This window comes from Podarcis filfolensis, assembly GCF_964270895.1.
Source record: "Podarcis filfolensis genome assembly, chromosome: 15".
In the NCBI taxonomy this organism is placed as follows: domain Eukaryota; kingdom Metazoa; phylum Chordata; class Lepidosauria; order Squamata; family Lacertidae; genus Podarcis; species Podarcis filfolensis.
The window spans coordinates 11477754-11491090 of record NC_139618.1 but is presented as its reverse complement, the minus strand read 5'-3'; the positions used below and the strand labels follow the sequence as shown (position 1 = coordinate 11491090).

Here is a 13337-nt window from a genome sequence, read left to right as displayed (position 1 = left end):
TGTCTTCTTATGGCTCAGTAAGCTAGTTAAGCAACAAGATGAAGATAGTAGAAGCTGTTCTCCCAGTGGAGGGCTATAGGAAGTAGAGTCAACTGAGGATTGCAATTGGGACCTATGTTTTTTAACTTGTCCATGAATGGTCCAGAGCAGACAAAGATGGGGGGACCTCTGAGTCAATGAGCTTAACTGCCATGCAATTTCCCCCCACTGAACCACTGGCTTGTATTCAATGCAAAAGATCTTCCCCCTGCAGGCATGGGTCAAACTGTTCCAACAAAGGAAAAATGTTCCTTTGGGGCATCTGATTTCACTGTGGTATCATCTGATTAACAGCTAGCTGTATCCTGTTCTCCATGATCTGGATGTGACCAGCGAGGCAGTCAAGTTTGCTGACAATATCAAATTGCTTGGGGTGTTTAAAACAACAACAACAAAAGGATTATGTGACCAGGTCTACATCTATTCCCAGGAGCAATGTTAAAGATATTCCTCCAACTACTAAAGATCAGCAGATGCTTCAAATGCACTGAGTGCTTTTTTAAAAGGGCATTATGAACAGTGTTTCCCAAACTTGGGTCTCTGGCTGTTTTTGGACTACAACTCCCATCATCCCTAGCTAGCAGGACCAGTGGTCAGGGATGATGGGAACTGTAGTCCAAAAACAGCTGGAGACCCAAGTTTGGGAAACCCTGATGTAGAAGGTTAACTGAGCAAACACCCTTCATGAGAAGATAGATGTGCTACCCAGATCCTTAAAAACGGTATCATCATCGGCCTCCACAGTCACTGTGTTCATGGAAGACAATCTTACTCGGCTAAGAGTGATCACCAAAGAAGAAAACATCATTTTTATACTTGTATACCACCCTTCAGCCATAGATCTCAGAGCAGTAAAGGTGAGGGAAAATTTTAAAAGGCACCTGCTTTTACTGATTGTGGTAATCTTATCAATACAGTGAAATGAAAGGTCTTCAGCTTTATATCAAACTTTATTTCGGTCTGAAGTGGTAAAAATAATAATAAATCCCTACAACTCACATGTGTTCACACAAACATTTTTGACAACTGTATCCAAATCGCCAAGTGCAACTCCAAATGCCCACACCTGTTATACAAACAGGTTGGTTCACTTGCAGTTTTCCCTCCTCACAAGGTCCATCTCTCATCCATGGCTTCAGCTCGCTGTAGGAACCGCTGTTTTCTGACAAAGCCGGGCTAGCAGTCCTGCCATCTGTAAGAGCGAGTTGACTCCTTCCGCTATCTTCATGTGTGTATAGCCGATTTCCTAACCAAACAAAAATACATTTAAGATCCAGCTAGTCCACCTTTTTTTTCTCTGCTGAGAGAAAACACAGAACTCTGAGACACATGCAAGGAAATATGGTTGAAAGAGCACCTGTGGGCTCACACATATCCTTAAACCAAGACCTCAAGATCAAGGGCCTTTTTTTGCAGCTGGAAAAGGACACCGCTTCCTGAGAACCTCCACATTCATTAAGGGAAAAATAAAAAAGGCTTTTAGCCCTCCTGGTGGAAAGATCTTACAAGTGTGTGAGGAAATGCCTGTGGACATCTCAGAAGCTGGGAGGGGAGGGAGGCAGTTTCCATTTCCTGATTAACTTTTGTATCTCTGCACTAAGTGACGTCAAATAAGAGCATCTCGGTCAAGCTGCCCAATTTACTGTTTGTGATATAAATCTGAGATGTTCATTCCGCGTATTTCAGAGAGGATTGCACTGAGTATCTGCATGGTCTGCTGTGGGGACAGACTTAGGTCCCAGGCCACAGAGAGGTCTCAACTAGAGCCAGGGCTTTTTCGGCTGTGGCTCCAATCTGGTGGAACGCTCTGTCACAAGAGACTAGGGCCCTGCAGGACTTGACATCTTTCCGCAGGGCCTGCAAGACAGAGCTGTTCCACCAAGCCTTTGGTCAGGGCACAGCCTGACTCCCTCCTTTGGCAATCTTCACAAAACTTTAGCCTAATGGTTGCCATCAATTTGAGTTGAATTAATTTTATAATGAAATGATTTTAGAATGTTGTACTATTTTATTGTTGTTAGCTGCCCTGAGCCCGGCTTCGGCTGGGGAGGGCGGGATATAAATAAAATTTATTATTATTATTATTAAAGCAAGTTTCTGCATGTGCATGTGTGATGAGGTTATCCCAGATAAGAACGTGAGACGAGCCTGCTGGTTCAGGCCAATGGTCCATCTGGACCAGCAGCCTGTTCTAAAGGTGGCCACCCGGAAGCTTGTGGGAAACCCGCAATCGGGACCCGAGGTCAGCAGCACTCTCCCCACCTGCAATTTCTATTAACTAGTATTCAGAGGCATCCTGACAGCCTTATCTTCCATGAATTTGTCTTTTAAAGCCACCCAAGGTGGTGTCCTCCACTGCTGCATGAAGTACTTTCTTTTGTCTATACCAGCGTTTCCCAAACTTGGGTCTCCGGCTGTTTCGGACTACAATTCCCATCATCCCTGGCCACTGGTCTTGCTAGCTAGGAATTATGGAAGTTGTAGTCCAAAAACAGCTGGAGAGCAGGAAACACAGATCTATACTAAATCTTCCAATGTTCCAACGCTTCACAGGATGTCCGCAAGTTCTCTGGTGTTATGAATGAGGGAGAAAGTCTTATTTGTTCCCTATGTTCACACCTTCCATAATGTTGTGTGCAGAAATTGAGCCATGAACATGCAAGTGCTAAGCAGATTCACCTCTCAATCACATGGCTGGACATCTCAATGCTATGGCTTACAGCAACAGAACCAACCTTGATGAACTCCAGCTTCAAATACTCAGCCATCTGGTATGTTTTGCACACTCTGAAGATGTTGCCGATGATGTCTTCAGCAGAATAGCCAAGCCTCCACAAGTGGGACAGGATCTGGAACAGGAAGGAGTACGAGTCAAGATTTTTTTAAAATACGTATCTCTAACATTTTTTTATCCTCATCTCTTAGCAGCAGTTTGACGATATAGATTAAAAGCAATATAATCAGCAAATGTGCAAAAACAGAAGTAAAGGCAGAATCTCAATCCATGACCACTGCTCTCTCGACTGGCTCTGTGTCATGGCTGCCCAGAAAATGATATATCCATAGGGTGGGGTGGCAAGAGCTTGAACGCTTCCCTCAAACTCACCTTGTATGCTTCATCGATATTGGCGCTGATGCAGTGGCCAATCATCTCCTTCACCAGCAAAGGGTGAGGCTCATCACACACCTGTGGAAAGACAAATCCAGCTAGCCAACGGAGAGGTTCAATGTTTTGAGAATAAACAAACCGGGCAAGAAGGCATTCCAAGCAAGCGTCTGAACTGCACAAGTCCCTCTGGCCCTGGAAAAACCACAGGACCACCTACACACCGTCCTCTCTTCTATGCAGGTCCTGAAAAATACAGGAGCCCCGCAGACTCTCCTTTGCATCTGGTCAGGCTAAAGAGAGAAGGAGAAAACGCTTTTGCTGACCTTGAACACATTCTCACTGTTGACAAAGCCAAATCCAGAATGGGTAGACTGCAAGTTGTTCAGCGCCTGTTTCAAAAAGAGAGTTTTTAAAAAATGAACTTAAGTGATGGAGATCTTCCAAGTTATTCAGTACTCTTTGTCTGGCAGAACGAAAGGCTGGTGTGTTGCTGAAGTATATAAAGTTTGGCTCTCCTGCAGGAGCAAACTGCAGTTGTGTGCAAGGTCAAGCCAAGCAGACTTTTTCTTTTTTTCACAATACACCAGCTCTCTGCTCATGTGAGGGTTGGCCTGATGGATTGCCCTTCTTTATAGCATGGGTTTTGGCCACCAAGACCTTCTGGATCGTTCTGCAAAGATTTGACTGCAGGTTCCACCCATGCTCCATTTGCTAATCAGAATGGGATAGCTGGATTGAAGTTGTTTGTGACCCTGTGCAAGAGCCACCCATCGCTCACGGAACATTAAAGTCCCAGTCCCTTGGCAGAAGCGGTGAAGGGTCCACATACTGGTGGTAGGTGGGGCCAAAATGCGTGTGTGTGCTCACATGCGCACACACAGAGCTTGGCTTCCACTCTGTGTGCATGGAAATGCAGCAAGCTGCCAACGGTGAAAGAGAGTGGGCTGACAAGGGAGCTAGCAAGGGTTGCTGCACTCCACGACTGGCTCTCTGAACTTCCCTGTCTGCCAGCCTGCCTCTGGTCTCTCATTCTCCTCGCCCTCCAAGAGATGCCAAAGGATGACAGAAAATGCAGAAGCTCAGGAAGCCGCTTGTGGGTGGGGTGCAGCGGCTCATGTGTCATCAGGGGGTGTGGCCTGGGAAGGACCTCTGCAGTTTGGATTCTGAGGCTTGGAGTTCCCCATTGCACCCCCCACTTTAGAGTGGGGCTGACATAAAAGTCGCAGAGGTTTAGATCAGTTGCTTTTTGGCAACAAGGAGTTCTCTCTGTGGTTTTGGCAACATCGCAAGCCCAGCTGCACTACCCTGTCTGCAGCGGAGACCACAAGCTCTCTGCAGAATGTCTGCTCCCTCCGGCTACAGCCAGAGCTTGGTTTCCTCGAACCGTGGGGCCTCAGAAACTGACAGCTGCAAAGCCACACTGCTTAGTTAATAATATGAAACAGAAAAGCTGTGGAAGGATGGTTTCGATTCCGTGCTCACCTGCCTCATGTCCCCCTGGGCCGTGAAGATAATGGCTTCTAGCCCATCGTCTGTATATTGCACGTTCTCCTTCTCGACAATTTTCATCAGCCTGGCAAGAATTTGAGCGTCCGTCAGCTTGGTGTAGCGGAGCACCGCACAGCGAGACTGGATGGGTTCTGGTGGGGGACAAGCAGAGGGAGAAAGGACAGGTGAGATCCTGCCTTTCGGGAGCCTAGGAAACTTCCTTAAAACAACCAGACTGCAGGTTCATCCACACCAGCGGTGGGGAACTGAATGTGGCCAGGAGGCTCCATCCTTACCTACCTACCCTGGCAGGTCAAGTTTGACAGGTGGGGTGCAGCCAGCCACCTGTCGATCACCTGACATCACAATGCTGTTGGATGACCTGTTTTCTTTTGCCCACACGCCCTGAGATCAAACTGCATGGGGAAAGGCTTTGCGGGAACCACTGGTCACAGTGGCACTTGTGCAGGGGCGTAGCTAGCCGCTCAGGTGCTGGGTGCGGCACACGCGTCCTGCAGCCGGGGGCAGGGTAAGCCTCCCATGGGGGCGGGGCACACTGCGTGGAGCCTCTCCACCGCCTCCCCCTCAGGTGTAGGGCAGATGTCCCACGCTGCTGTTTCAGGCAGGGGGAGCCTGCAGACGCCCAAGCCACCATGTCACTCCCAGGAGAGACGCATGGTTTGGGCATGCTGCAGGCCCCGCATTAAGTGCCAGCCATGTTTTGTTATGTTTGCTGACTGAATTAAAAAGTTTGTGAGCCCAATTTTTTAAAAAATTATTTTTAAAAACTCATACTTTTGTCATTTTGTCACCCCCCTCAGTGATGACACCTGGGGTGGCCCGCACCCCCCGTCCTCCGCCACTGCACTTGTGAAGGCGAATTCTCAGCCCTACCTGCAGATCAGGTCAACATGATTATGCACATATAGCAGGTAAGAGGGCCAAGGCCGAGAGTGTGTGTGGTTTGCCTAAGGTATCTGAGCGAGTTTACACCCAAGGTGAGATGTGAACTAACTTCCTGATTCTGTCTTAGCTTCTACACTATGCGAGACCAAAGCTGCACAAAAGAGGGGAGGCAGTATGTGGTGTGAACTATTGAAACAGATCTATGCCACCTACCCCGGTAGGCTGAAAGCTCTTACCTATTATTTTATCAGAAGCATTGCAAGCAAGAGCAAAGCGAGTTGTTTTGGAATAAATTTCCATCGTCCGTCTCAGGGCTTGCTGGGCTCCATCTGTCATGCTAGTTGGGGATGTGGGGAGAAACGTAAGATAATTTAAGTCATAGAAGCTTGCCAGAATGTGTCAGTTTTGTAAATTAATAATAATAATAATAATAATAATAATAATAATAATAATAGATTACTTGAACCCCGCCCATCTGACTGGGTTTTCCTAGCCACTCTGGACAGCTTCCATTAGATTATAACAGAAGACAGTGAAACATCAAACATTAAAAACTTCCCTAAACAGGGCTGCCTTCAGATGTCTTCTAAAAGTCAGATAGTTGTTTATTTCCTTGACATCTGATGGAAGGACGTTCCACAGGGCGGGCACCACCACCGAGAAGGCCCTCTGCCTGGTTCCCTGTAACTTCACTTATCGCAGGGAGGGAACCACCAGAAGGCCCTCAGAGCAGGATCTCAGTGTCTGGGCTAGATGGTGGGGACGTTCCTTCAGGTAAACAGGGCCAAGGCTGTTTAGGGCTTTAAAGGTCAGCACCAGCACTTTGAATTGTGCTTTGAAATGTACTAGGAGCCAATGTAGGTCTTTCAGGACCGCTGTTATATGGTATCGGCAGCTGTTCCCAGTCACCTGTCTGGCAGCTGTATTCTGGATTAATTGCCGTTTCTATCTATCTGTCAGAGATTGTAGCAATGAAATTCAAATTGTTTCTGCAACACGCGAGCTTCCCCTAAAACTCTTTCCTGTTCTCTTCTACGGTATAATCTTTTATTCCACCAGACACCCAGCTCATAAACAATGTGTTCCCTGGCAGTAAGTCAGAATTTCAAGCCACTTACTATGTTCAGACCTCACCAGAAGTTTTGGGATTTCCCCTAGTTAGGGTCCCTCTCTCTCTCTCGTTTTGGAAACTCTGGGGTTCCCCAAGCCTGCTGATACCTCCCTCCTGTGTGCGAATCATGCCATATAAACACTCTGAGAATGAGCTTGCCCTTAGAATATGGGATGTGAGATAATGACAAGTAAATAACCCTTTGAGCCTGCTGTTTGCTGCTACTGTTCCCTGCAATGCCTCTTGCACAGGGATGAAACCTCAACTAGAATATGTTGTGATGCTTCAGCAGAGTGCAAGTTGGTGCCAAGCAACACAACAGTGTGAGAAGGGGAGGAGTGGCGGCATGGTTCTCTCAAGTTATTTCAGCACTATGAGATAAGTAGCGTTGATCTTTCTCATGACTCGGAGAGGCAGGCAGCCCTTTAAACACACGAGAACTTACGCAAAGGGAGTCAAATGTGGTGCAGAGGTTTGGAACAGTTGTGGGCAATCTTTGGCCCTCCAGATGCTGCCAAAATACAACACCTGCTGGTCAGGCCTGCTCAGGCTGACGGGAGTCATAGTTCAGCAGCATCTGATTGCCAAAGGTTCCTCACACCTGGTTTAGAAGAAAGATTCGTGCACCTGTCAGCTTCATCCAATATGATGATTTTATGCCGGCCTTTTGGAAGCGTCACCTTCTGCTGAGCAAACATCTTGATTTTGTTCCTCACAACATCAATGCCTCTGGAAGAAGAAGGTCCAATTATTATTTAATTGTGGGTCACAGACAGCAAGTTTTATGGGGGAGAAACTATTTTCTTAAAAAAAGAAACGAAACAAAGAATGAGAAAAATGCCATCTCCTTTCAGTTTTTGGTGCAGAAAAGCTACAGCTCCAAAGAGATCAAGAAGGCACGGGGGGGGGGGGGAGAAGTTCTGTTGCACAAGTCCGTGCACAACTGGAACAGTGGACGCAACCCTTAGATTTGTTTTCAACTAAGGAGGCCTGCCAAGGTGGACAAGGGCCCAAAAGCCTGCTGTGGGGTTTACTCAGAAATCCAAAAGACTTTGGGCAAGGCTTCGAGGAAGCAGCAGTGTAGGGTGTAGGAGGGGAAATCATGTCAGAATTACACAAATACACACTGGACCAGAGCATTAAAAAAAACAAAAACAAAGCCAACAGCACACAGAGATGATTGAGGACACAGAGACAGCACTTCCTCTGGAATCTGCCAACAACTTTGTGTTGCTTCATGGCAAAGCCAGGCATGACCCAATTCCCACTGGAATCCTTTTGGACTTGCCTGTCATTTGATGCATTCAGCTCCAGGACAGCTTCTTTCAATGCAGGCCCAAGAAGGGCACGTGCCAGACAGAGGATGCTGGTGGTTTTCCCAGTTCCTGGAGGACCCTTCCAACACAAGAAAGATTGCCCAAAGATTTAGCCAACTCTTTCTCTCTCTCTCCCTCTTTCTCTCTCTCACACACTCATGTTCTAAACAAGCTGACCTTTAGGAATTCCAACATTCAAAACATTTGTATATCATCACCTTTCATATAAAGAAGTCCCCAGGTTGGTTTACACATTTAAAATAGAATACAAAGATCACAATAAAAGAAGCCAGCTAATAAGGGTCAGTAAGTGTTAAAATGCTCCTGACGTGTAAAATACAAAGGCAAATACAATGCAGAACACCTAAAAAATAGTAACATGCCCTGTGGGACAGCCTCCTATCAGATGTCAAGGAGATAAATAACTATACAACTTTAGAAGACATCTTAAGGCAGCTCTGTATAGGGAAGCATTTAATGTCTGAAGTTTTATTGTGTTTTTATATCTGTTGGAAGCCTCCCAGAGTGGCTGGGGCAACCCAGTCAGATGGACAGGGTACAAATAATAAAATTACAGTTATTAGCCTCCCCAGGGTGGGCATTCCATAATCTTCCACTGTCCCTTAGGTATCACAGGCTTCATCTCCAGCAGAAAGAAGGGCATCAACAGATGATCTAAGATGATGATGATGATTAACAGGTAATCTAAGCATACAGGGAGTTTCCCATCAGAGATGAGAACAGAATGCAAGATACTGATAGGTAGTCCAATACTGTCCACAGAGGGCATTCTGATTATCTGCTGCTTTAGAGATAACTCCCACCCCACTCTTAGATGCTCAGAACCCAGGCCACAAAACCATGATTGGTTGTAAACTGGCTTGTAAGGTCTCAGAATTGCAAGGCAGGATTTTCTATATATCTATATATCTATCTCAACCCTGTCTTCATTGACCCAACTAACTTCTATTTGGAGTAAACCTATTGCAATTAATGAACCTAAGTTAGCCATGTCCATTAATTTCAATGAGTCTACTCTGTGTGTGACCCATGTTGGATAGTGCGTAATGACTCTATTTTTAAGCCTTCCTCGGGTTTGAGATTAAATTTTCAATTGGGAAGATCTGCAAGAAGGCATTCCATTGATCTGATCGATACTCACTGCGATAATAATATTTGGGACATTTCCTTCCCTTGCAAAGACCTGGGGAGGGAAAGAGAGAAAAGGGGATGACTAGGTTACCGGGAAATAGATAAAAATGGATAAGTAATGAATGTTGGGCCATTGGCCTGATCTTAAACAACTTAACTGCTAGAGTAGGGGTGTTCCCTTGTCTGCCAGCACCCAGCAGGTTGGGGGTGGGGTGGCGGCAGGAAGCAAAACCTCTGTAGGCTTTGGGGGGGTTATTTACAAGACAGACTTAAACTGCATTCCTGAGAAAGCTCACTTACGGAAACTCAAAAGTGGGATCTTTGTTACAGCAAAGCTGTCTCATACCTCCAGTCTGCTGACCGTGTCTTCATTCCCAACAATTTCAGACAGCTTTACAGGTCTGTATTTTTCAACCCTGTGTCAAAAAAATTCATGAGACACATTAAGCCTCTCCCTCGTATAAAAGACCAGAAGAAAACAAACCCAACTGAGGAGTAAGTCTCAAAGTGAAGGCTTAGCGAAGATTTCTTAAAAGGGGAAATGCTTTCAGCTTAGTATGAATTAAAGCACAGGGCGTCAGTTGGAGAAGTTACCCCATGCCAGGGCACCCCAAAAACTTTAGTTGAGATCCCTGCACTGCAAGGGGTTGGACTAGATGACCCTGTGGTCCCTTCCTTCCAACTCTATGAACTTTACACCTCCCCCCCAAAAAACGATAATTCTAACCCCCTCCCAGCAACGCTGTTCCAACCAGTTTTATGCTCCCCGACCCACACACTATGGCCACCCCAAAATGATACTCCTACAACTACTTGCATGCCAAATATACGCCCCCCAAGAGCTAAATATATATGCTCCCCCAAAACCAGCCTTACAGCCCCCAAGCGATGGTCCCTGACTCCCTCCAATCAATCTTTATGTCCCCCAGGTAATATCCTTCTAAAAAGCTTTATGTTCTTCTGTTTTAACTCCCCCCCGCCCCGGACAATGCTGCTCCCCTTCAGCTGCCATTATTACACATTATGGGGCTCCCTGCAACTCTCTCTTTTTTTGGGGGGGGTCTCATTTCTCTTTCTCACCAGGGCAATTCATAAGTGCCGCTCCCTGCGGAGGAAGAGGCGGCGGCGCCTCCCCGAGGCTTCTCCTCTTGCAGAGGCTTCTCAGGCCCGGCCACCTCCATGGCAACCGCCGCCATGTTCGCTTCCCGCCGAAAAGCCCGCTGGCCCCGCCCCCCGTTCCCGCGGCAGAGCACGGGCCTGGCGCCATCTTGGCTGCGGGCAGATGAAGGAACGGGGCCGGGCGTACCTCAACGATTGACGCCTGCGCGGCGCTTCCGCCCTCACTGGGGCGGGGCCTGTGCTTCCCTGCCGCCGCATTGGCTGATGTCGGAGATGCCCATTTTGTGACTGGTTTCCCCACCAATCTCCTTCTCCTCTTGACTTTTTAACGAGTTGCACGGCAGGCAGAAATGCGGCAGGGAGAGCTCTCCCGCTTATGCCATCTTCATGTTGTTGAAGGAATTGCATCTTAATTGCGCTAGGTGCGCGATTTTTATACCTGTAGAAGTGGAAATAAGGCGTGTTGACACCGCAATACGATGCATATCTACCCAGAAATAAGTCTGGTTGAGTTTGCATTCCATTTACCCCCAGGTCAGTGTGTATTAGGATCATGGCCTTAAAGTGCAATTCTTAACTGGAAGGAGTTCCATGGGACTTAACACACAGGTAAACGTGCCTGCATGATTTGCTCAGATTTTTAACACAACTTTCAAGGGACACTGCTCTCACAATTCTCTAAGACATGAAAACAACTAATACAAAATACACGAAACAGAAGCGTTTAATTGTCCCCACCGCAAGTCACAGCCAGTCACACATAGCTGGTGTGGAAGGGGCGGAATTCCCAAGGTGTGGGGCCACCACCGAGAAAGTCCTGTCCCTCATATGTACTAGCCTACAGGCTCCCACTGGCAGGCCAGAGAGCAAGGTCTCTGATGTTAAAGCCTCAGAAGGCTCATAACCCACATGGGTGTTCCTTCTGATAACGTCATCCCAAACCCTTCTGGTCTTTAAAGGCCAAAACCAGCTGCAGTAACTGAGGCTGGATATGATGCAAATTAGGTATTGCATGGTCTGAGTGTCTAGCTGCCACTTTCTGCGTCTGTTGCAGTTTCTGGGCTGTTTTCCAGAATGGCCAGGGATTATGGGAGTTGCAGTTCAGCAATATTCTGGAACGCCAAAGTCTCCCCACGCCTGGTTTATAGGATTGCTGCTTAGTGACACTTGCTCCCTCCCACCTGCGGCTGAAACATCCCTGAATTAATTGTCTACATGTCCTTATAAAAGGCGTTCCAAGAAGGGGCTGGCGTTGGCACAGGTCTGCCAAATGGAAACTGTCTTCTTAAATGTACAACCATTCCCCCCCCAACCCCAAATACCTTACCTCATCAGCCGCTCTTGTGCCAAGCCTCCAAACTGCTTGTAGAAACAGAGAGGAGCTTTCTGCACTGCAGTTGCTGGAATCAAAATGCTTAAAATAACTCTGAAGTGCTGCTAGGTGCACACGTGTGGATTTAAGCAAAGGAGCCTGGACGGGTGTGCCAAAAGCTCTGAAACTCCCATAGCGCCTAAATGAGGTCATAGCATTCTGGTCGCTCACCTACGCTTTCATAGAATCATAGAATTGTAGTCCAACTCCCTGGAATGCTGGAATGTTAGCTCTAAGGGAGGCTCTTCTCTGTGTGCCCTGCCCAAGGGAGGTGCGAAGGGTGGGCCTTCTCGGTGGTAGCTCCCTGCTTATGCCAAGGAAAGCCCTTTCTCCTATAGTTGAGTGGTGCACCACTGATAATCGAAGCCCCTGGAGAAGGGCCCCAACAACAGATGTTGTAACACAGGTACGGGAAGATGCTTGCTCAGGTATTTGGGTCCCAAGCCTTTTAGGCAGCTGTGGGGAATCCTTGTCCCTCCAGATGTTGCCGATCTATAACTTCCATCACCCTTGGCCATTGGCCATGCTTGCCGGGGCTGATGGGAGTTGTAGTACAGCAGCACCCGGCAGGCCAAAGTTTCCGCCCACCTTCTTTAAAGGCAAGGGTCAACACTGTTGATGCCAAAGACAAGATCCAGCCATTTCTTATGCAGCACTGATGGTGGCAAGTGGGGTGCAATTGAGGAGAGGAACTGCATTTTTCAGGAAAAAGTAATGCAGCACATTCAGACCTTGCAAAATCAGGGAAAGGTCATAGTTCTGCGGTGGAGTGTCTGCGTTGCTTGAAGAAGATCCCAGGAGGTTGGACTAGATGACTCGTGGTCCCTTCCAACTCTACAGTTCTATGATCCTAATTCCCAACATTTCCAGCTAGGGCTGAGAGCAGTGGCGTAGCGTGGGGGGTCAGGGGGGGCCGGCCGCACCGGGCGCAACATCTGGGGGGGCGCTCGCACTCACAGCTCTCTGCCCCTACCTGGCTCACTCACTCTCACTGCAGTGCTGGCTGTGCAAATCCGATCTGAGCCGCCTGGTCGCCGCCCAATGTGGAGGGGGTGGGGTGTGCCAGGCGTGCGGTGCGGTGCAGAGAGAGAGCGAGGGACTATCTGGGGAAGGGACAGGTTGGGGGGCACAAATTACTTGCCTTGCCCCGGGTGCTGACAACCCACACTACGCCACTGGCTGAGAGAGAACCCTACCAAGTTTGTGGGCAAGTTGTCGGTCTGTGTGGCCAAAACTAGGCTAGATAAACTACATCCCCATGTTCCTAAAATGGGATGCCGCCGGTGGCAGACTCTCCGCCTTGAAGGAAGAGGAACATGAGTAACAAATGTGCGTTCGTTGTGCTATAAATGGCTGGTGCAGAAACACCGTCATAAAACCCTGTTGTGTGCATTTGCAACACTGAGCAGCAGAGGGAGCCTGTACTTCTGGGATGATCAGAAACTCATCCGTGGACAAAAAAAACGACCACTTTGCAAGGTCAAAATCTTCTTTTGTCTCTGAGAAATTGGCACCCAGTTTTGGCTCGGACCAGAGTTACGCAGTGGCATTACTCAGCCATGAGTAATAAGGAGAGTCAGCCAAAATTATACTGAAATTTGCTGCAATGGGTTTATGTATTTATTTGTTTTTTTTTAAGCAGCCCCTGTTCGGTATCCTACTTTGCAGATGGACGGAAGGCCTCTCCCTTAATTTGTGCCTAATGTGAGATTTGAACTCGTCTCC

General features: G+C 47.7%; 1 protein-coding gene across 1 annotated transcript; it reads right to left on the bottom strand.

The window, feature by feature from the left end:
• Nucleotides 1-970: 970 nt before the first annotated feature.
• On the bottom strand, nucleotides 971-10360 carry RFC2 (replication factor C subunit 2). Its single transcript, XM_083587958.1, has 11 exons — nucleotides 10202-10360; nucleotides 9468-9537; nucleotides 9132-9173; nucleotides 7942-8048; nucleotides 7281-7382; nucleotides 5779-5879; nucleotides 4631-4788; nucleotides 3472-3537; nucleotides 3146-3226; nucleotides 2775-2888; nucleotides 971-1285 (listed from the first exon to the last, which is right to left on the bottom strand). Exons 1-11 carry the CDS (start codon nucleotides 10315-10317, stop codon nucleotides 1175-1177), a joined length of 1068 nt encoding a protein of 355 aa, XP_083444084.1. The 5' UTR covers nucleotides 10318-10360; the 3' UTR covers nucleotides 971-1174.
• Between the last annotated feature and the right edge of the window lie 2977 nt (nucleotides 10361-13337).